Source organism: Somniosus microcephalus, chromosome 17 (assembly GCF_052327205.1).
Source record: "Somniosus microcephalus isolate GS21.2 chromosome 17, FLI_Smic_1.0, whole genome shotgun sequence".
In the NCBI taxonomy this organism is placed as follows: Eukaryota; Metazoa; Chordata; class Chondrichthyes; order Squaliformes; family Somniosidae; genus Somniosus; species Somniosus microcephalus.
In genome coordinates this window covers 26,459,786-26,481,897 of record NC_141003.1, presented here as the reverse complement: position 1 = coordinate 26,481,897, position 22,112 = coordinate 26,459,786, and the positions used below count along the sequence as shown (strand labels likewise).

Genomic DNA, 22,112 nt, shown 5'->3' with positions numbered 1-22,112 from the left:
GAGGGCCGAGCCTCAGCCCAGCGCCGCTAGGGTGCGCGCGCAGCAGGAGCTGAGACGTCTCTCTCTGCCGGGGCTTGCTGAGCGTCCAGCGTTACCCTGGCAACCGGGCCCGCCGGACGTCTCGCACAGCCGCAATCGGCGGTCTTCACCTCGGGGGGAGGGGGGGGGCGGCCGCGACCCTCAAGGGGGGGGGGGGCCGCGACCCTCGGGGGGGGGGGGCCGCGCGCGCAGCAGGAGCAGCTGAGACGCGGCGTCTCTCTCTCTGGCTTGGTCAGCGTCACGGTTGCCCTGGCAACCGGGCCCGCCGGCCGAGAGAGACGCCGCGTCTCAGCTCCTGCTGCGCGCGCAATCGGCGGTCTTCACCTCCGGGGGGGGGGGGGGCGCGACCCTCGGGGGCCGCGACCCTCGGGGGGGGGGCGCCCGCCGCCCCCCCTCCCCTCCCCCTCACCCTCCCTCCCCCTCCTCCCCCCGCTCTCCCTCCCCCTCCCCCCCGCCCTCCCTTCCCCGCCCTCCCTTCCCCTCCCTCCCCTCCCCTCCCCTGCCCTCCCCCCCCTCCCTCCCTTCCTTCCCCCCTCCCTTCCTTCCCCCCTCCCCTCCCCCCGCCCTCCCTTTTCCGCCCTCCCCCTCCCTCCCTTCCCCGCCCTCCCCCTCTCCCCTCCCCCCGCCCTCCCTTCCCCTCCCCCCTCCCCTCCCCTCCCCCCTCCCCTCCCCTCCCTCTCTTCCCCCCACCCCTCCCCTCCCTCTCTTCCCCCCAGTCACTCTCTCCCTTCCCCCCAGTCGCTCTCTCTCTCTCTCTTCCAACAACAACATGCCCTCGAAAAAGCCTCGGCACCGCCGGGCACTTCAGCTAGTGTTTCTTAAAGGAAATGCTTATTTCTTTAGTCAATGGGCATCTCATTCTTTTGATTTGGTCATACAGGCCTGCGGCTTATGAAAACGACCCTTTGAATGTGAGCTTGCATTCCCATGGGAACGTATGACTTTTTCCTGGTGAGGATTCTCCTAGGTGGAGTTGAAAGAGTGGGCAGCTGGTCTAAAGCTACTGAGGCCTATGAAACCTAATTACAACCTCCATCCATGTGTAACAGTCTACTCATTCAGCCCCAATTGTGGGTGGCTGATGGGGTGTTTACTGGTAAAACCTACTAATTATAAGTACAATAAGAATGTTAAAACAGCATGAATTGTTGATTTTCATTAAATGAGTCAGCATAACATTTGTAGATCTCTGATAAATCAGAAACGTTAAGTAATGGAAAGCTCGGTTACTGGAACCTCAACCATCTGTTGATTTTCTCAAAACCATATCCTTTTTCTTTAAATTGAATTTTGCAAGATGGAAACGTCGCATCAAATGAAAACCTGCCATTATTTTCATCATGTCTTTCAATGATGCCACCACAACATAGGGTAGCCCAAATTTTTCCATTGAATTCCTGTCTTGCAAAAAAATATTCCATTCTCATTTTTCTTTTTCTCCTTCACTTTTTCCCTTTTCCTTTTCATCTCTCCTGCTTTCATTTTCTCTCCTTCTTTGTTTGTTCTCTCTCTCTCTATTTCTTGCTCTCTCTCTATCTCTCGCTCTTGCTCACTCTCTCTATCTCTTTCTCGTGAGTTTGAGACTCCAGGGGCTAGATAACTCATCTACTTACCGACACTCCGTAGCGCCATGAAATAGTGATAAAATGGCGGCTGCCACTCTTTCGTCAGCTGGTGGCGGGTCCCGCGACGGCCGCCATATTCCTCTCCCCCTTTGCGCTGCCAGTAACTGATGGCGGCGTGGTGATGTCAATCGGCGTGCAATGCCAACTTAACGTCACCAGCGCAAACTTCGACCCTAGCGCAGTATTCAGCACTGGGTCCTAAGCACACCAGGTTAACCTGCCATGCAACCAGGCTGACGGTGGCGATGTCTGCAGCTCTTATAGGGACACACACAGCATTCAGGTAAGTTTGAATTTAAGGGTTTGGACTATTTTTTTGATTTTATTGAAGTGGTGGATTGCTGCGATAGATGTGAAAAGTTTTTTTTTAAGTGTGTAGGGAGTGCTGCTGGATGCTTGCAATGGCTCAGATGGTAAATGAAGGCCTTTGAAAAGACAGAACATGCTGTGAATACTCAGCAGGTCACGCCACATCTGTGGAGAGAAAAACAGAGTTCACGTCTCAGGTCGACATGCTGCCTGACCTGCTGAGTATTTCCAGCATTTTATGCTGTCATTTCACATTTGCAGCATCCGCTTGCAGAGGGAAGAGGAAGACGCAGAAGAGGAGGAATCAGACAAAGGATGCACCCAAGACAGTCCCTTGGTATCCGGGATGGAATCAAACGCCTGCGGTCCCACTGGCTGGGCAGGCTGCCTCTTCTTGTTGACCCACTGGCTGGGCAGGCTGCATTTCTTGGGTGTGTGAAATGAGGAAGGCACAAGGGTGGAGTTGTGCTGACGGGGGTGCGGGAAAGCAAGAGGTGCATGCCAGAAGGAGGATAACATACGAGGATACCAGTACCTTGTATCCTTTCAGCCCCGCCGCTGGCCAAGGGCTCAACCATGCCCCTGCCAAGAATGGCCTGCACCATCTCCTCCAAGGGGGTGAGGTGAGACTAGGAATGGGAGTTGTTCCTCGTCATTGGTGCAGATTGTTGGTAGGTGAGTGATTGGGGGTTGTGCATTGAGCAGTGTGTTAGGCTAGTGATGCAATTGGTTGGAGACGGCTTTTGAAGATGCATTCACTGACCTTGACCAGTGGTCTGAGGTCATGAAGCTTCTTTGGGCACTGGAGCCAGGTGGTGGGGGCGACACTGCTGGCAGTGACAGCCTTAGTGATGTACTCCCAAATTGTTCTTTCTGGAGGGCCTCCTGGTCCCTGTGGGTAGAGGGCCGCTCTTGCAGTGTTGACCCTTTGCACAAGCTAGAGTGCTGTGTGTGAGACCCTCGGTGCCCCTTCCCTGAATTGCTGAGCCATTTGTGTTAGTGCTGAGGCAGATTTCCCATTTATTGAGGTTAGAAAAGTAATTCAGCTTTAACAACTGAATATTCACATTTGGAACTTCTTTTAAATATTATTTATTTATTAAAAGGCCAAAAGGGCTGAAAAATGTATTGATTCGCTGCATTTTATTTTGTATTGCTTCAGTGTGCTTGGCCCCTTTAAAATCTCAGACCTCTTCATTTCCCACAATTCCTTGCAAGCTCCACAGCTTCGCTCCCAGAGAAGGTCCTTCTGGGAAGTGGTTTAAGGAGGTCTCCGAATGTTGGCCACACCTGGACAGAAACTTCGTCCCGGATCCTCCAGCGACACCACCAGGACGGCGTTGTACGGAAGGTGAGCGCTGCGCCACCTATCTCCGTGCCCCTCAGACCAATTTCACTCGGTTAGCGTTGCGGCCATTTCCAGCGGCCGTTAACTGCACCGGCAACTTTGCTGGCGAACACAAATATTTCCTCCCAGGTCTTTAGAAGTGAAAAATGTGGTGCACGGTCATAATTTTGTAACGTCTGCTTGGTGTCAGCAACAGCCTGGGTTCAAGTCCCATTACCACTTGAGCACATAACCTGAGCTGACACCTCAGTGCCCTACTGAGAGAGTGCTGCATTGTCAAAGGTCTGATCTTTCGGTTGAGATGTTAAACCAAGGAGCTATGTGCATGCTCGGGTGGATGTAAAAAGAGCAGAGAATTCTTCTGATGTCTTGGCCAACCTTCTCTGAACCAAAATCATCAAAAACATTATCTGGTTGTTCATTTGCGCGTTTGCCTACATAACACTGACTGTGCTTCATAAGTAATTCATTGGATGTAAAACGCCTGGGCATATCCTGAGGATGTAATAAGGCACTGTATAAATACAAGTTCATTTGCTTGTTATTTGCCAGTTATCCTTGTGATTCTTCAAGCTGGTTCGAGTTCTGCCCAAACATTTAATTCAACGTTATGTTCTTCTCTCATCAGAAGCTGAATTGTTTTTCTTAAAGAATATTTGACTTCAATATTTTTTTGCAGGTCCTTCTGGGACGTGGTTTAAGGAGGTCACTGAAAGCCCTCAGAACGTTGGCGTGAAGGTGCTGAACTCTATCACAGCCCTCGTATCCTGGACCCACTCACAAGCAAACAACTATGACAGTATTGTGTCGGTCGTGTCTCTCTCTTGTCAACGACAATTAGAGGGCCGAAGAATTGAATCCCTTTATTGCTCCAAGGTATTAACTATAGAAACCACATTAGATAAAATGAGATTGTATGCTATGGAAATGCTTACTGACCAAAGGATTTAAGTATGAAAGGCACCTCGAACTCTCCCCACTACTACCACTTTGGATTATGTCTCTTCCTATTTTTAGTTTTCCATGCATAATATCTCATTTCTTTAATATGAATGCAAGCAGGACAGATATTCTCAGACTTCTGCCAATCACTCTATGGCCACTGAAATGTATGTGTGTTGTCTAATTTTCTCTCTGATTTGCCCTTTCCTTCCCCTTTTCTCTGTGACGAGGTGTTAAATCTATACTCTGCATCTTTTCAATTGAGATCAAGAGTTCTGGACATGAGCCTATATCCTATACTCCATAGCATGGTTGATGCAGCAATGTACTGGGCCGTGTGGAGCTCGGTTTATACATTTATGTTGAAAATAATTGCATTTGTGTGTCCGCCCACTTTCGCTCATCTGATTGAGTCCTGGTAACCATATGACCATTGATGTATTATCAGTCATGTGATTGGCTGGGACCAATCAGATGGGAGAAAGCAGGTGTATGATGATGAGGTGCTTTACATGGAATTCAACTACAAGAAAAAGATTGCCCAGCTCAGAGTTCGGGGACAGCCCCACATTCCTGAAAACCCCATGAAAAGGTACAGTTGTACATGGTCTTCATTCACTCAGACTGAGCCTTGGTCTGACTGTGCACCCCAGCAGTAGCCCAGCCCTGAAAATGGCCCGAGCTTCACTCCCAGTGCCAGGACCCAGCTCCTGTATCATCCTGATATCAGCTCCAGACCGTGAGCGAGACTCGAGCTTGGGCCCACACTGCTCACCACAGCCTTGGGAAGGGGAGGTAGGAAATTCCTTGGTAACTTAACGGCGACTTATGAATGGAGAAGATTGTCTGATGGGGGCTCTGAATGGAGGCAAATTCAATCCCAGAATAAGTAATAAACAATCAATGCATTAAACGACATGTGTGCTCCAAGTTGCTGTGGTGCAAGTACTTTTAAATTGTCCTTTTTTAAAAGGTTATGAAACCAAAATCCTGAGAATACCCTGTCAGAATTTCCGCTCATCACTAATCGGGGAGGAGAGGAGAGGATTTACTTTCTCTATGAGCAACCTTCTTGGATTCAATTATTATTTATTTACTAGTTACATCTTTTATTCTTTTCATGTGGTCTCTGACTGCCCTCTTGATGTTGTGGTACTGGAATATTTTTTTACTGTTATGCTTAGTCTCAGTTGCTGTGCTTGTTTTTTTTTCTCTTTGCCTCTCTGGTCATCTTTTAACGTGTTGCTGCAATATTTTGATTCATGCCAGTGGGTCCCCCCTTCTTTCTCTGAGGGATTTGTACACACAAGTTTTCCTCTTTATCTTACTTTACATTTGTTTGCCGCTTCATTCAGGGTCATGTTTCTTTAGTCTGAGCTTGTTGGTTTGGGGAATGTATTTATCCTGCATGCTCAGCATTATACCTTTACAGGCGTCCCACTGATCGATAGGAGGACCTGATCTTCCTATTGCAGCACGGTTACTGCCAACAAGTGCAAATCCTTCTTGCTTCAAACTAGAGAAATAAATTTGGGGCTGTGTATTGAATGATGAATGAACAACGTGGCAGAAATGATGACTGCTCCATTATGTTTATTTGTTGCTTCCATTTGGTGGTTTAAGCATATCGATCACATTTGTCTTACTAGCTACTGCTTTATACAATATTTTTGCACATTCACATTAATTTTCCGCGTCATTAATAAGCTCGCCCCTTACCTTGTAAAATGAATCATCACTCCTGTAATATGGGCATCTAGTGTTGCTACTAAATATATGTTCCTGCTTTTTCCCCACAGTATTTCCAGCCAGATCAAATAATTGATCTCTGCATTAGACTCCAATCCATTCACTAGTTCACTGACTGTTAAAACGAGAGGTCCTTTCATTAAGCAGTAATGTCTGAATAGCATTACAGTACTGACATAATTTATTAGTTTAGCCCCAGGATATTATGTGCGAAGCAATGTTCATTCTTTCCGTGTGCTTCTTATAATTCCAATTTACAATATCCGGACATTTGCCAAAAATCATTTTTCAAGATGCTGTTTGAAAATCGACTTGTGTACTTTGAGCGAAGGAAAGAGGTTCTCTGTACTCTAGTGTTGATGATAAATGGCACTGAGCTGGAATATTAATAATGCAGTTTCCAATACAGAAAGGGAACTAACAATGAGATTTCCAATGCAGACCAGTGTGCATATATACTACAAGATTAAATATTAATGTGCTGTAAATGAATGGCCCTGCATGAATGAAATAGACCCAATCAGACTGACAGTTCTGTAAAGGATAAAAAGGAAAGATGTGTGATACCTGAGCAGTGACTGGACAGTAATGGTTTTGGATGGGTTCGGAGTGAGGGATTAAGCAAATGTGTTTCTGTATATCTCAAAATAGAAAAATACACGTTACTTCTGTTAATCTCTTTGCTTTATCAGGTAAATCTGAGCAGTAACATCATTGAAAACCTAATGCCCGGGGCATATTACCAGGTTGTGGTCTACCTGAAGAATGGACCCGCTGTAGGTCCTCCTTCTCTCCCACTTACATTTGGTTTGAGTAAGTATTCAGGAATCTGCAAACATTACCTCCATAAATCTCTCAATCAGGCACAGCACCAATTAAAGTGGAGTCTCCAACTTCTAAAAGTGCAAACACTAACCATCAACTTTAACATCCATTTTGCTGCTTTTATGAATAAGGTTTTATCTAATATTGAACTGCAAACTCCGAGGGGGAAAAGTGTCAGATGTAAAATCATGTGCTAATATCCAGCCCAGCATCAGAAATCAAGTCAGAAAATGTTCCAGTGGGATCCCAGCTATATCCTGCATCTCCCTTCTACCTATAAAGAAACAAAAAATTTGCATTTATGTAGCACTTTTCACAACCTCGGGACCTCCCAAAGCACTTCACAGCCAATGAAGTACTTTTGAAGTGTGCTCACTGTTGTAATGCAACTGAATAAATATAAAAATGAAGAGTGGCGTGTGCTGCACTGCCCCTCAACTCATAGATTCCGTGGACCCAGAAGGGTATTGAGTCTTGAACTAATGCACAGGAGGATCCAACATGCTGAGGATCTCCACATTCAAGGCCTTTGCTGTGTCCCACACTCCGAACGCCCCCTCGCTCAACGGGAGCATTAATCGAAGAATTCATGCTACAGGTTTGTGGCCCCATCTTCAGTCCAGCAAACCTCTGTGCTGCAGAGATTTACAGAATAAGTATTATTTCATTTTGAAACTTTGAACCTATGCTAGGAATAAAGTAGGTACATATCCCAAATTAAGGCTTGTGTTGCAGAGCTTTATGCCATTTTAATTGTTGCTATTACATTTGAGAATAGATGCACAACCATGCAATTGGTAGGGCCATTCTATACTGACAGTCATATCATTTTTTACTATTTCATAGTCATGGCCCTCTTTTTATCTCCAAACATAGCTTCTGGACTGCAGAGTCCAGCAGGAGACCATGTAAGCACAGCAAACCACCACCAGCACCATTACCTAACCCCCCCCCCCCCAAACACCAGCACAGGACTCTGTTTACCTACACACACAACCAGCGCCACCTCCAGTAAATGGCAATAACAGAGTTAGATGACATAGGACCACAAGGGGACTGTTTGACCAAGCTTTCACAGACAGACTCCTGAATCACAGGGGATTAAATACGTGGGGTTACGGGGATAGGGTGGGATATGTGTCGGTGCAGGCTCGATGGGCCGAAATGGCCTCTATCTGCACTGTAGATTCTGTGATTCTGTGAATTGCGGTTGTAGCAGGCCTACAGATTGTATATTGAACTGTGTTTGCCGTTCAGTCAGTTTCGCACAGTATTGTGGTCAATATGGGAAAGGCTGTACCGTTAAGCATTGCAGGATTAAATGGTGTGGAATCTGTTTCTCATGCTTGTGCTGTGTGTTGGCCTAGCTCTTGGGATACCCCTCCTGAACCATTTATACACCAGAAGTGTGCTTTCACCACGCTAAATGTTCTTTCAATAACCAAACTGGCCTCGTGCGTCTTGTTATAACTCTCCCAGTTATTTTGTGGACACTGTAATAGAATCATTCGACTTGACTTGATTAAATAACCTAGATTTTCTGATTGGTTGTGCCCGCACATCAACAACAACAACAACTTGTATTTATATAGCGCCTTTAATGTAGCAAACGTCACAAGGTGCTTCACACAATCAGTCGCAAAGGGGCATAACTGATCAGAAAGGGGGAAAGGATCAGTTATGCTAGATCTGTTATAGAATCTTACAGCACAGGAGGAGGCCATTCGACCCATCTTGCCTGTGCTGGCTCTTTGAAAGAGCTGTCCAATTAGTCCCGCTTCCCCGCTGACACCACAGTGATCTCACTGGGTCATGCACACAATTTTTGAGCCACATCACTGATTCATCCACCCGCCCAAATAAAGTGGCCATCCAGAGCTGCTGGGAGACTGTGCTGCTTATGGAAGTGGATTGAAAGAGTCCTGTGTGCAGATTGATGGAAGTAATTTGAAGTTATTTCTGTGCCTAATTTCTCTTCGAAGTTAGATAGTCAGGAGCCTTTGTGGCCATTGTTGTGGCACTGCCATTTTACCAACACCTGCAACAGTAGCACGACGGCTTTCCCCACACAGATCCTCTTTACCTGGTTTTTTTTTAAGGCGGTCAGGCTACACAAGAGAACCTCTGCACCCAACCGGGTATCCCCACACCTGCATCTTCAGGGAGAGACGCAGGAGCCACGATGGTTACAGGAGCAGAGCCTGCAGAGGTTTCAGTACCCGAGTAGATTTGAGCCATTTGTTCCAAGGTGGGCTGCAGCCAAACTCCTGCACAAAAGAACCTTACTACATTCAAAGTGGGAAAATCAGTGTCTACTTCTGTTAAGCTGCTGAAGACCTTTAGGGGGAAAAGTTCAGTATCGCCCCGTTTGTGGCGCGATTATCGGCCAGGCGCAAAGTTTAGCGCCTGCCTCTAATTATCACCTCCAACTGCAAACTTGGCTTTTATCGCCCCCGGAGTTGATTTGAGCTCTAAATCAGGCGCTACACACCTCTCTTAAGGTGCAAAGGCCAAGGAGCGAGGCGCTACCTCAGAGCACTGGCGAAACTCATGTGATGTCAGTCAGCAATGTAACACAGACACACTGGTGCTGGCCAGTTCTTAAAGGGGAGGGTCGATCTTGCTCTCCATCCACACCCTGCTCATTGCAGCCTTGAATCTCTGCCTGGAGAGACCTATACATCAAATCTGCTGGAAAGAACAATGGAGGGACCCAGGTACAGAGCTTAGAGTGCAGCCCCCACAGTCTCTTCTAAATCGATGCAAGGAAGGGAAAATCAAAATGAACCTGCAAAGTGCTGCTCAGTACCCAAAACTCCTTCACACAGCGTTGAATCTCTCCAGAAGTCTCTCTCTCTCTCTCAGAATGCATGTTGCAAAAATGTCACCAACAAAAAAAGGCAGGAAGCGGTCGCCTTTAAATAGCGCTCCCCCAGTCCCTTCCTGACTGCAAGACACTCCCCTCAACCAGTCATTGCTAGCGGCAGGCGGTAAGGCAGGGGGCGCCACTCAATATCCAGTCACTGATGTCACGATCTGCCGGTGCAGGAGATCGTGGCGGTAGTGTTTAGCGCCGCCACAAAATGTCTAGTTAATTTCGTGAGCGGCACAAACATCGCCGCGCACGGGCGCTAGTTGCTTTGTGCCCCATTAGCGCCCTCTTACGGCGCTAATGGGAGGCGCAAACAACTGAATTTTTCCCCCTTAAATCCTGAAGCAGCACCAGATTTCTCACCCATCAATGGCCAAGCTCCCAGTCACTGGCTCTTTCAATGCTGGGAATTTGCTTACATTATAATACCAGAAATATACATGTGGGCTTATGCACTAAAGATTGTGCAGGCAATTTTCCTGCACACTGACTGGAAAATCTTCACTAATATATGCCAGCCCAACAGTCATTCTTGCAGCCTATCATCTTTCCCAAAGATTCTTGTCACAATAGATTGAGCCGAGGAAATTGGCATATCCACACACACTGGCAATTTGAGCATTACAAACAGCATGCGTATTAATGAATTGATTCCTTTCATAGAATCATAGAACGATACAGCACAGAGGGTGGCCATTCGGCCCATCGCTGCTGTGCCAGCTCTTTGAAAGAGCTCTCCAATTAGACCCACTCCCCTGCAACTCTCTCCTTTTCAAGTATTTACCCATTTCCCTTTGAAAGTTACGGCTGAATCTGCTTCCACCACCCTTTCAGGCAGTGCATTCCAGATCACAACAACTCGCTGCATAATTTTTTTTCCTATGAGATAAGCTGAGATATTATGCATAGGTGCGCATATTGTGGCATGTGGGCAGTCAATGGCACAAATACCCTTTGTAAAAGCAACTATTAAACCTGAATAGTAATTTGCTAAAAGTGTATGTCCCGAATTGCTCTCTCTAACACTGAATCAGTGACTTCCCTGTGCAACTGAACATGATTAACAGGCAGATCCCTGCATGAGCATTGCATAGCACCTAGAAGGAGCCACTAGTAAGAGTTCATGACAGCAGTGACCTTCAAACCTACTAATAATGTAGGCGTAATTACAAAAGGTAATTCTGACTCTCTGCAACTGCCAACGCCTGTCTATTGAAACATGAATCGAAACTGTTCCAGACATTAGTTTTGATGAAATCAAACTATTTTTCTTTGTTATATTTTTCACACCTTGTACTGCCTCATTCCTCTTCTCCATCTGTAATCTTCCTGCTGTTGCAAGACGGCAAAAGCAAAGATCCCACAAGTACGTACTCCAAGGGTTAAATTAGGAGGAGAGAGTTGAGGCCAAGATCAGATCAGCCATAATCTTATTGAATGGCGGAGCAGGCTCGAGGGGCCAAATGACCGACTCCTGTTCCTACGTCTTACAGGAAACTCTTTATTATCCGGCACCAACGGGACCGGCGTGGTTCCGGTTTATCAAAAAGTCCGGATTACAGAGAGGCATAGTTTAAAAGGTACGAGAGCACCGTACACAGCAACAAATCCAGGCTTCCCACATGTGCAGGAACTCCGGCCACAGACCAAGCGTCCCTGTTGCTTAGCAACAAGTGCACGAACCCTAGTTACACAGCCACAGATCCAGGAACTGCCACTAATATGAAGTAAAACTTACCTGAACCTACTCCTGAATTTTGCCGGTTAACAGAGATTTCCGGTCATTTTTTTTAGGTGCCGGTTAAAAGAGAGTTTCCTGCACAAACTAGGGTTGTATTCCCTGGAATTTAGGAGATTAAATGGTGATTTGATCATTTTCAAGATATTAAGGAGAACAGATAGGGTAGATAGAGAGAAACTATTTCCGCTGGTTGGGGAATCTGGTACTAGGGGACATAGTCTAAACATTAGAGCCAGACCGTTCAGGAGTGAAGTTAGGAAACACTTTTACACACAAAGGGTGGCAAACTTTCTTCTGCAAACGGCAATTGATGCTAGATCAGTTGTTAGATTTAAAATCTGAGATTTTTGTTAACCAAAGGTATTAAGATATATGGGGAAAAGGCAGGTATATGGAGTTAGGTCGTAGATCAGTCATGATCTCATTGAATGGCGGAAAAGGCTGGAGGGGCTAAATGGCCTCCTCCTGTTCCTATGTTCCTAACTGTGAAGTAACCAAGAGCTGCTGAATAAAGTGGCTATGAATGAAAATACCATTCAATTGGGCTACAATTGTATCTGTAGTTTTAACTACATTGTGGCGGAGACCGCATAGGGACAATAACACAATTCACAATGTACAGCCAATGTTGTTATATGTACGTACTTCGTTGGGTTATCGGGGCAGGGTCCCTTTAAGAGCGTCGGTAGCATGATGACGTCATGCGTCGGTAGCGTGATGACGTCATAGCCCTGCAACGAGGCTGAGAACCGCAGTCCTCATGGAGAGTGAATAAAGTAACACGCGTTTTGCCTTTGCTGCAACAAAAGTCTCAGCCTGTTGATTTCTAGCGACTCCAACATTGGTGACCCCGCTGCTCTTTTGGACGATTCCAAAGACCGCATCCGAAATGGCGACGAACGCTGTTTCCATCAAATTACCCGCGTTTTGGGAACGACAGGCTGTCGCTTGGTTCGCCCAGGCCGAGGCTCAATTTGCACTCCGGGACATCACCGTGGACGACACGAGGTACTACTACATCGTCTCTGCTCTCGGCAGCTCCACCGTGGCCAGAGTCGTGAGCCTGCTCGAGAACCCCCCGGAGCTCAACAAATTCGAAACGCTGAAAACGCACCTCTTAGAAACTTTTGGACTCACCAAAGCCGAGCGTGCACGCCGGCTTCTCTCTCTACCCGGGCTTGGCGACTCCAAGCCCTCGGAGCTGATGGACCACATGCTGGCCCTCCTGGGCACACACAGACCGTGCTTCCTCTTCGAGGAACTGTTCCTTCAACAGCTGCCATGTCGGGTACGGTCGGCTTTAGCCAACTCTTCCATTATCGATTTCCGCGACCTGGCCAAGGAGGCCGACAAATTTTTCTCCGCCGGGCAACAGTACTGCGCGGCCACGCGGAGCCCTGCCCCCACCGATACAGCCCAACGGCGGCAGCCCCCAAGCCTCTGCTTCTACCACGCGCAGTTCGGCCCCAAAGCCAGGAAGTGCCGGCCCCCATGCAGTTTTCCCGCGTCGAAACAAACGAAAGACCACTCGTCGGCTGCTATGGCTGTCGGGCGTTCAGGCAGTTTGTTATTTATTACGGACACCGACTCCGGACGTCGTTTTCTTTGCGAGACGGGTGCCCAGGTGAGCGTCCTGCCCACGTCAACCATAGACATGCAAGGGGGGAACCACGGCCCCGTCCTCGAAGCCGCCAATGGTAGTTCCATCCGCACCTTCGGGAAATGGAGCGTGGCGCTTTGTTTTGACGGGCAGCGGTTCACCTGGGACTTTGTCATGGCAAAAGTGTCCACCCCCCTTCTCGGCACTGACTTCCTCTGCACCAATGGCCTTTTGGTGGACGTCAAGAACCGACGTCTCATCAACGCGGAGACTTTCAGCTCGCTCCCGTGTTCCCTCAGCGGGTCCAGCACGACAAAGTTGTCCAGCGCACTCTCTGCCTCCGACGAGTTTTCCCGCCTCCTCGCCGAGTTCCCGGACCTCACGAAGCTCATGTTCTCGTCCGCCGCCACCAAACACGGGGTAGAACACCACATCTCGACCACCGGTCCGCCCGTCTACGCCCGCGCTCGGCGCCTCGACCCGGGGAAACTCGCCATCGCTAAAGCCGAGTTCGACACCATGGAGCGCCTCGGCATCATCCGCCGGTCGAACAAACCGTGGGCCTCGCCCCTCTACACCGCTCCAAAACCAGGCGGCGGTTGGCGCCCGTGCGGCGATTACCGGCGCCTCAACGACACTACGACCCCCGACCGCTACCCGATTCCACACATCCAGGACTTTTCCACCCGCCTGGCCGGGAAAGTGGTATTCTCGAAAGTGGACCTCATCCGGGGTTACCACCAGGTCCCTGTCCGGCTGCAGGAAGTCCCGAAAACCGCGGTGACCCACCCCGTTCGGGCTGTTCGAATTCCTCCGCATGCCATTCGGCCTCAAAAACGCCGCCCAGGCTTTTCAATGCCTAATGGACACCGTGTTACGGGACCTGACATTCCTGTTCGGATACCTGGACGACATCCTCATCGCCAGCGCCTCCAGGACAGAGCATGTGTCGCACCTTCGGACTCTCTTCCAACGCCTCAGCCAGCACGGCCTAATCGTCAACCCAGCCAAGTGCCAGTTCGGGCTGTCCTTGATCGACTTTCTCGGGCACCGCATCACGAAAGACGGGGCGGTGCCACTGCCATCGAAAGTGGAGGCCGTGATGGACTTCCCGCGACCCCTCACCATGAGGGCCCTGCAGGAGTTTTTGGGCATGGTGAATTTTTACCATCGCTTCGTCCCCCGAGCAGCCCAGCTTTTGCGGCCCCTTTATGAGGCCCTCAAAGGCAAGCCCGACAAGCTTGCCATTGACTGGGCCGAGGAGATGGCCAATTCTTTCACTGACACGAAAAGGGCCCTGGCTAACGCGACCATGCTGGCGCATCCGTTACCTGATGCGCCGATCGCTCTCACCACCGACGCCTCGGACTATGCGGTTGGCGCCGTCCATGAACAGTGGGTCAACGGCACCTGGCAGCCGCTCACCTTCAGCCGGCAGCTCCGCCCCAACGAGCGGAAGTACAGCACCTTCGATCGCGAGCTTCTCGGCCTCTACCTCGCCGTCCAACACTTCCGTTTCCTACTGGAGGCTCGCCCGTTCACAGCATTCGTGGACCACAAACCGTTGGCCTTCGCCATGGCCAAAGCTTCCGAGCCGTGGTCGGCCCGTCAGCAACGCCAGCTGGCCTTCATCTCAGAGTTTACAACGGACATCCAGCAGGTGGCTGGGAAAGACAACCCCGTCGCCAACTGTCTCTCCCGAGCCGTCGCCAGCGCCGTACACCTCGGCATCGACTACACCCGCATGGCGGCCGACCAGGCTTCCGACCCGGATGTCCAGGCCTACAGGACGGCGGTCACGGGCCTTCAACTAGCGGACGTCGCGTTCGACAATGCTGGCACCACACTCCTGTGCGACGTCTCCGTTGGGCAGCCATGTCCTGTCATGCCCGATGGGTGGAGACGGCAAGTTTTCGATGCCATCCATAATAAGAACATAAGAAGTAGGTGCAGGAGTAGGCCATACGGCCCCTCGGGCCTGCTCCGCCATTCAATAGGATCATGGCTGATCCGAACCTAGACTCACGTACACTTCCCTGCCCTCTCCCCATAACCACTAATTCCCTTATCTGCTAGGAAACTGTCTATCTCCGTTTTAAATTTATTTAATGTTGCAGCTTCCACAGCTCTCTGGGGTAGCAAATTCCATAGATTTACTACCCTCTGAGTGAAGAAGTTTCTCCTCATCTCAGTTTTGAAAGGGCAGCCCCTTATTCTAAGATTATGCCCCCTAGTTCTAGTCTCACCCATCAGTGGAAACATCCTCGCCGAATCCACCCGATCAAGCCCCCTCACAATCTTATATGTTTCAATAAGATCGCCTCTCATTCTTCTGAACTCCAATGAGGAGAGGCCCAACCTACCTAACCTTTCCTCATACGTCAACCCCCTCATCTCCGGAATCAACCGAGTGAACCTTCTCTGAACCGCCTCGAGAGCAAGTATATCTTTTCTTAAATATGGAAACCAAAACTGCACGCAGTATTCCAGGTGCGGCCTCACCAATACCCTGTATAACTGCAGCAAGACTTACCTGTTTTTATACTCCATCCCCCTTGCAATAAAAGCCAAGATTCCATTGGCCTTCCTGATCACCTGCTGCACCTGCATACTAACTTTTTGTGTTTCATGCACCAGGACCCCCATATCCCTTTGTACTGTAGCACTTTGCAGTTTTTCTCCATTTAGATAATAACTTGCTCTTTGATTTTTTTCTGCCAAAGTGCATAACCTCACACTTTCCAGTATTACATTTCATCTGCAAAGTCTCTGCCCACTCACTTAGCCTGTCTATGTCCTTTTGCAGGTTTTTTATGTCCTCCTCACTCACTGCTTTCCCTCCCATCTTTGTATCGTCGGCAAACTTGGATATGTTGCACTCGGTCCCTTCCTCCAAATCGTTTATATAGATTGTAAAGAGTTGGTGTCCCAGCACTGACCCCTGCGGAACACCACTAGTTACTGATTGCCAGCCCGAGAACGAACCATTTATCCTAACTCTTTGTTTTCTGTTAGATAGCCAATCTTCCACCCATGCCAGTATATTACCACTAATCCCGTGATTTTTTATCTTGATCAGTAATCTTTTGTGTGGCACCTTGTCAAATGCCTTTTGGAAGTCCAAATACACCACATCCACTGGTTCCCCCTTATCCACCCTGTATGTTACATCCTCAAAAAATTCGAGCAAATTTGTCAAACATGACTTCCCCTTCACAAAACCATGCTGACTCTGTCCTATTAAATTATGTTTATCCAAATGCTCTGTTACTGTTTCCTTAATAATGGACTCCAACATTTTGCCAACCACAGATGTTAGGCTAACTGGTCTATAGTTTCCAGCCTTTTGTCTACTTCCCTTCTTAAATAAGGGCGTTACAGTAGCAGTTTTCCAATCTGCCGGGACCATTCCTGAGTCCAGGGAGTTTTGGAAAATAATCACCAATGCATCCACAATCCCTACCGCTACACTTCTCAAGACCCTAGGATGTAAGCCATCAGGTCCGGGGGATTTATCCACCTTAAGTCCCATTATTTTACCGAGTACCACCTCCTGAGTGATTTTAATCGTGTTTAGCTCCTCCCCCCCCCCCCCCCATAGCCCCGTTTGTCCAGTGTTGGGATATTTTTAGTGTCCTCTACTGTAAAGACTGATACAAAATATTGGTTCAGCGTTTTTGCCATCTCCATGTTCCCCACCACTAATTTCCCGGTCTCATCCTCTAAGGGACCAACGTTCACTTTAACCACCCTTTTTCTTTTTATATAACTGTAGAAACTTTTGCTATCTGTTTTTATATTTTTTGCTAGTTTACTTTCATAATCTATCTTCCCTTTCTTAATTAATCTTTTAGTTATTCTTTGCTGGCTTTTAAATGTTTCCCAATCTTCTATCCTCCCACTAGATTTGGCTACTTTATATGCCCTTGTTTTCAGTTGGATACTATCCTTTATTACTTTACTAAGCCACGGATGGCTATCTTTCCCACCTGGGCAGGAAGCCGTCACAGAAGCTGGTGGCGGCTAATTTCGTCTGGCACGGGCTCAGGAAGGACGTTCGCGACTGGGCCAGCACCTGCATGGTATGCCAACGCTCGAAAGTGCATCGCCATACTAAGGCCCCGTTGGCGCCTTTCGCGGTGCCCGAGAGGCGGTTCGACCATGTTAACGTGGACCTGGTGGGGCCCCTGCCGCCCTCTCGCGGGTTCACCCACCTCCTCACAATGGTCGACAGAACCACCCGATGGCCGGAAGCCGTCCCGCTGTCTTCAACGACGTCCGCCGATGTGGCTCGGGCGTTCATCGGCACTTGGGTCGCCCAGTTCGGCGCCCCATCTGACATTTCCTCCAACCGGGGGCCCCAGTTCACGTTGGAGGCCTCGGGTTGAGAATCCACCGCACCACAGCATACCACCCTCAGGCTAACGGACTGTGCGAACGGTTTCATCGCTCCATGAAGGCCGCACTCCGGGCCAGCCTCCGGGACGACAGTTGGATCAACAGACTCCCGTGGGTCATGCTGGGACTCAGGACCGCCCCCAAGGAGGACCTCCAGTCCTCGTCCGCCGAGCTCGTCTACGGACAGCCGCTGCGGGTTCCCGGGGATTTTGTCCCCAACGCAACGGAACCTTGGTCCGCAGCCCGTCAGTGGTCCGACCTTCTGGACAACGCCAAGGTTTCACGCCTGTGCCCACGTCGCAGCACGGCCTCCCATAGTCCCACGTTCCGTTCGACCTTCGTGCGGCGGAGTACGTTTTCGTCCGCCACGACGCCCACCGGGGACCTCTTCAGCCACCCTACGATGGACCATTCCGCGTCCTGGAAACCGGGGACAAGACCTTCGTAGTGGATGTTGGCAGTAAGCCGGACTGCATTCCCGTGGACCGTCTTAAGCTGGCCCACCTGGATCTGGACCGACCCGTTGAGTTGGCACAGCCCCCGAGACGGGGCCGACCTCCGGTTTCTGCACCCTCAGTCCACCACCGAGCGCCCGAGGTCCCTCCGACGAACCCCCCGGTCCCCGCCCCGGAATTGAGGAGCCGTTCCGACCGTGTGATCCGGCCCCCCAATGACTGACATTGCCAGTGCTAGTGAATTCTGGGGGGACGTATGTGGCGGAGACCACATAGGGACAACAACACAATTCACAATGTATAGCCAGCCAATGTGGTTATATGTACCTAAACACAATTCACTATGTATAGCCAATGTTGTTATATGTACGTACTTGGTTGGGTTATCGGGGCAGGGTTCCTTTAAGAGCGTCGGTAGCGTGATGACGTCACGCGTCGGTAGCGTGATGACATCATAGCCCTGCAACGAGGCTGGGTCCCTCAGTCCTCATGGAGAGTGAATAAAGTAACACGCGTTTTGCCTTTGCTGCAACAAAAGTCTCAGAGACTGTTGATTTCTAGCGACCCCAACAACATAACTATACCTGGTTGGTTTTACTCTATTCTATCCTTTCATTGATGGCTTAATTCTTCTATTGTCTGATTATCTACCCAGTTGGTGATGCTTGATACCTACAGTTAACCTATGCTGATGATAAATGCAAATTGGCAGAAATAACACTCCAAGCTGAGCAAAATAGAAACCAACAAACTACTGCATGTAGGGTAGTCCACATTGTCACTAACTGTGTCAGCCATGTTGACCTCAGTATTGGTTCCAGCAAGCTCCCTTTGAGGTCATCAGTTCTCATTACTTAAACAGAGCTGTTCCTAAAGTTAACATGCAATGGAATAGCAGCATTATGATGGATTTGATTTTTAATAAAGATGCTGTTTAAGGGCCTTCACCTTTTAATCGTTTGTAAGTGATCCATCAGCAATACTTGCTTTTAATCTATTTTAACTTTACTGTCACTTGAAAGGGGATATGAAATCGGAAAGAGTAGAGTACATTTAAACAATGAGTCAGTAGTTTTAATTGGGAATCTTTGAAGGAACAGAGTTAGATTTTGTTTCTAAGGGGAAGTATTTTCTGCAGTGAAGCGCTTTCCCTCTTTTATATCTTAGCCCTATATGTAATGAAAAAGGAGAACTTAGAAGGGGTCCAGGCCTTGTATGGATACTGGAGCTCTGTATCGAGTCAATGATTGGAATCCTTTTTGGTTTTGCATGGTAATCTGAAGCTGTCAATCACTAAATAACAATAAAAGCCATTTTATTTGTTATTTTGTCACAAAAGTTCATTTAACTCTCCTGCAAATGTAATAATCAGCAGCATTTCACCTTAGGGGTTCTCCCATACTGTTCACATCAAAGGATTCTAAAAATAGCAGGCAACGAGCCTTTAAGAGGCCTATGTTATATATAGATAATGGGATTAAAACTGCAAGTGCTGGAAATCAGACATAATGACAGAAAAAGCTGAACATGCACAGCAGGGTTAGTCAGTATCTGGAGGGAGAAAAGATGGGTTTATGATTTGAGCCATCAGAACTGACAAAGTATCTCCATCCAAAATAACCGGTCTTTTCCCTGTTCAGAGGCTGATGGAGTTGTGCGTTTCCAGGTTTCATTTATTTTATCCCAATCAGTCTCTGCTGGTTATTATGGAACAGAGATTAATATTAATATTACTTCTCCTAGAAGCCTCCTTAATGGTAGATGGAATCCTAATTTCAATCCTGTTTTTCCTTCTTCAGACCCATCAGGAGTGAAGAACCTCGTATTATATCCTTTGGGGCCCACAGCAGCTGTGTTAAGCTGGAGCAGACCTTACTCTGTGGTGTTTAAAAAGTACGTTGTGGAAATGTACCATCATGATCCAGTGAATCAAAACTCAAAATGGAAAACCATTCAAGATATTCCATCCACAATTGCCTTAACAACCTCAATGGTAATTCACTTCACCATAACGATTACATTTTGGGGGTTTTGGATTCATCGATGTCGATTTTCATCTTCATCATTTGAGTGGTAATGTGACGACGCAGATAGCCCACCTTTTATAGAACCCGTCTGTTTTTCATTCCATTGAAATCAATGGGATGAGAATCAAGCAGGGTCTGTAAAGGTCAGACGATTCACTCTGCCAGATTACCGCCCAGAGGGTACATTTTTGTCTTCACCACATCATCGCGGATAACTTCTGTAAGTGAGCCTTCACTCCTTTTGTTCCCAAGCGTGCATTGACTTGCCCAGATATTTCGATAAATTAGTAGCATGCCCAGGGATTGAACAGAGAATCCACTTCACTTTCATTTGGCTTGCTGGATTTATCAGTTGCCTATAAGTGAAGATGACAGACTCAACACTACACATGACTATAACTTGGACTTTAGATATGAAACACATTTTTAGACCCTAAAAGGGAATTGTAGCAATGACACACAATATAGATTTCAAAGTAGTTGTTAAGCTCAACTATCTCCTTGAATAAGTAAAGAATTGTAAATAGTTGGTACTGCTGCACTAAACTACTTATTCTTACATGATGGTCATTTCCTTTTCTCACCCTCCACATGAGCCATCTGGCCTGACTGTCATCTTCCTAGAATTGCAGACAGACTGATAAACATTTTGCCAACAAATGACCAGGAACAAACACATTTAAATAATTGCCAATTTTTTTTAAAGCTGCCAATGAAACACATATGTGGACAAATCTCAGAAAATGTTGGTATTTGAATTGAATGATTTGGCCCCTCACTCGGGTTCTTGATTGACTAAGGGGGAGAAATTCGGTATCGCCCCGTTCAGTATTGGCCGGGCGCAAAATTTAGCACCTAGCACTAATTATCACCTCCGACTGTAAACTTGGCTTCTATCGCCCCTGGAGGTGATTGGAGCGCTAAAACAGGCACTACACACCTCTCTTAAGGCGCTAATGCCGAGGAGTGAGGCGCTACCTCAGAGCGCTGGCGAAGCTCATGTGATGTCAGTCAGCAATAGAACACAGACACAATGGCGCCAGCCAGTTCTTAAAGGGGAGGGTCGATCTTGCTCTCCATCCACACCCTGCTCATTGCAGCCTTGAATCTTGGCCTGGAGAGACCTGTACATCAAATCTGCTGGAAAGAACAATGGAGAGGCCCAGGGAAAGATGTCAGAGTGCAGCCCCCATAGTCTCTTCTAAATCGATGGAAGGAAGGTCAAATCAAAATGAACCTGCAAAGTGCTGCTCAGTACCCAAAACTCCTTCACACAGCGTTGAATCTCTCCAGAAGTCTCTCTCTTGCTCTCAAAATGTGTGGTGCAACAATGTCACCGACAAACAAAGGCAGGAGGCGGTCGCCTTTAAATAGCGCTCCCCCAGTCCCTTCCTAACTGCAAACGTTACCCTCAACCTGTCGTTGCTAGCGACAGGTGGAAGGGCAGAGGGCACCACTCAATATCTGGTCCAGGGCGTTGCCCGCTTGACTGACGTCACGATCTGCGGGCGCAGGAGATCGTGGCAGTAGTGTTTAGCGCCACCGCAAAATGTCTGGTCAATTTCGCGAGCGGCGCAAACATTGCCACGTCCGGGCGCTAGTTGTTTTGCACCCCATTAGCGCCCTCTTCGGGCGCTAATGGGAAGCACAAAACAACCGATTTTTTTCCCCCTAAATGACTAAAATATGTAACATTTATGTCAAAATAAGCTGTGGCATGTTTTTCTTTCAGTGCAGCTGACGTTTAACCCCTTATGCACCATGACAGAATTAAAGAAAGAATACCAAGTTAAATCTTAGACAAAAATAATTCATTCTCATCACAATAACATGTTAATGGAATGCTGTAAATCATCTACTGTTTCAACTAAAGCAAAATTATGTACAATTCCTATTTAAGTACTCTTTAATTAAAGTTTATTTTTAATCAAAACACGATGTCAGTGAATGTTATACCCCTGGTTCCCCAAAAACAAGTTCCCAAATTCAGCTATTCCTACTGGAGAGGTACTGAGCAGAAACTGCATAGTTCTCCACATTGAAGAGGAGAAAATTGATGGGCAAGTGACCCAGGTTCTATGCTACATCTTCCAGCAGTCACAGCCGAAAGGTTCCATACCTTACTGTAGGACAGAAAAATAAAGAAGAATGCATAGCATTAAGAGCTGGGTGGTAGCCAGAG

At 48.0% G+C, this 22,112-nt stretch overlaps 1 protein-coding gene across 4 annotated transcripts in view; it reads left to right on the top strand.

The window, feature by feature from the left end:
• The window catches only part of ptpro (protein tyrosine phosphatase receptor type O), a 202,106-nt gene that overhangs the window by 107,480 nt on the left and 72,514 nt on the right, over positions 1 to 22,112 (top strand). For all 4 annotated transcript variants that reach the window (XM_086010114.1, XM_086010113.1, XM_086010111.1 and 1 more), the window contains exons 7-9: positions 4,001 to 4,197; positions 6,705 to 6,825; positions 19,703 to 19,896. In XM_086010114.1, coding sequence (XP_085866240.1) covers positions 4,001 to 4,197; positions 6,705 to 6,825; positions 19,703 to 19,896 — 512 coding nt within the window. The remainder of the gene's footprint in view (positions 1 to 4,000; positions 4,198 to 6,704; positions 6,826 to 19,702; positions 19,897 to 22,112) is intronic.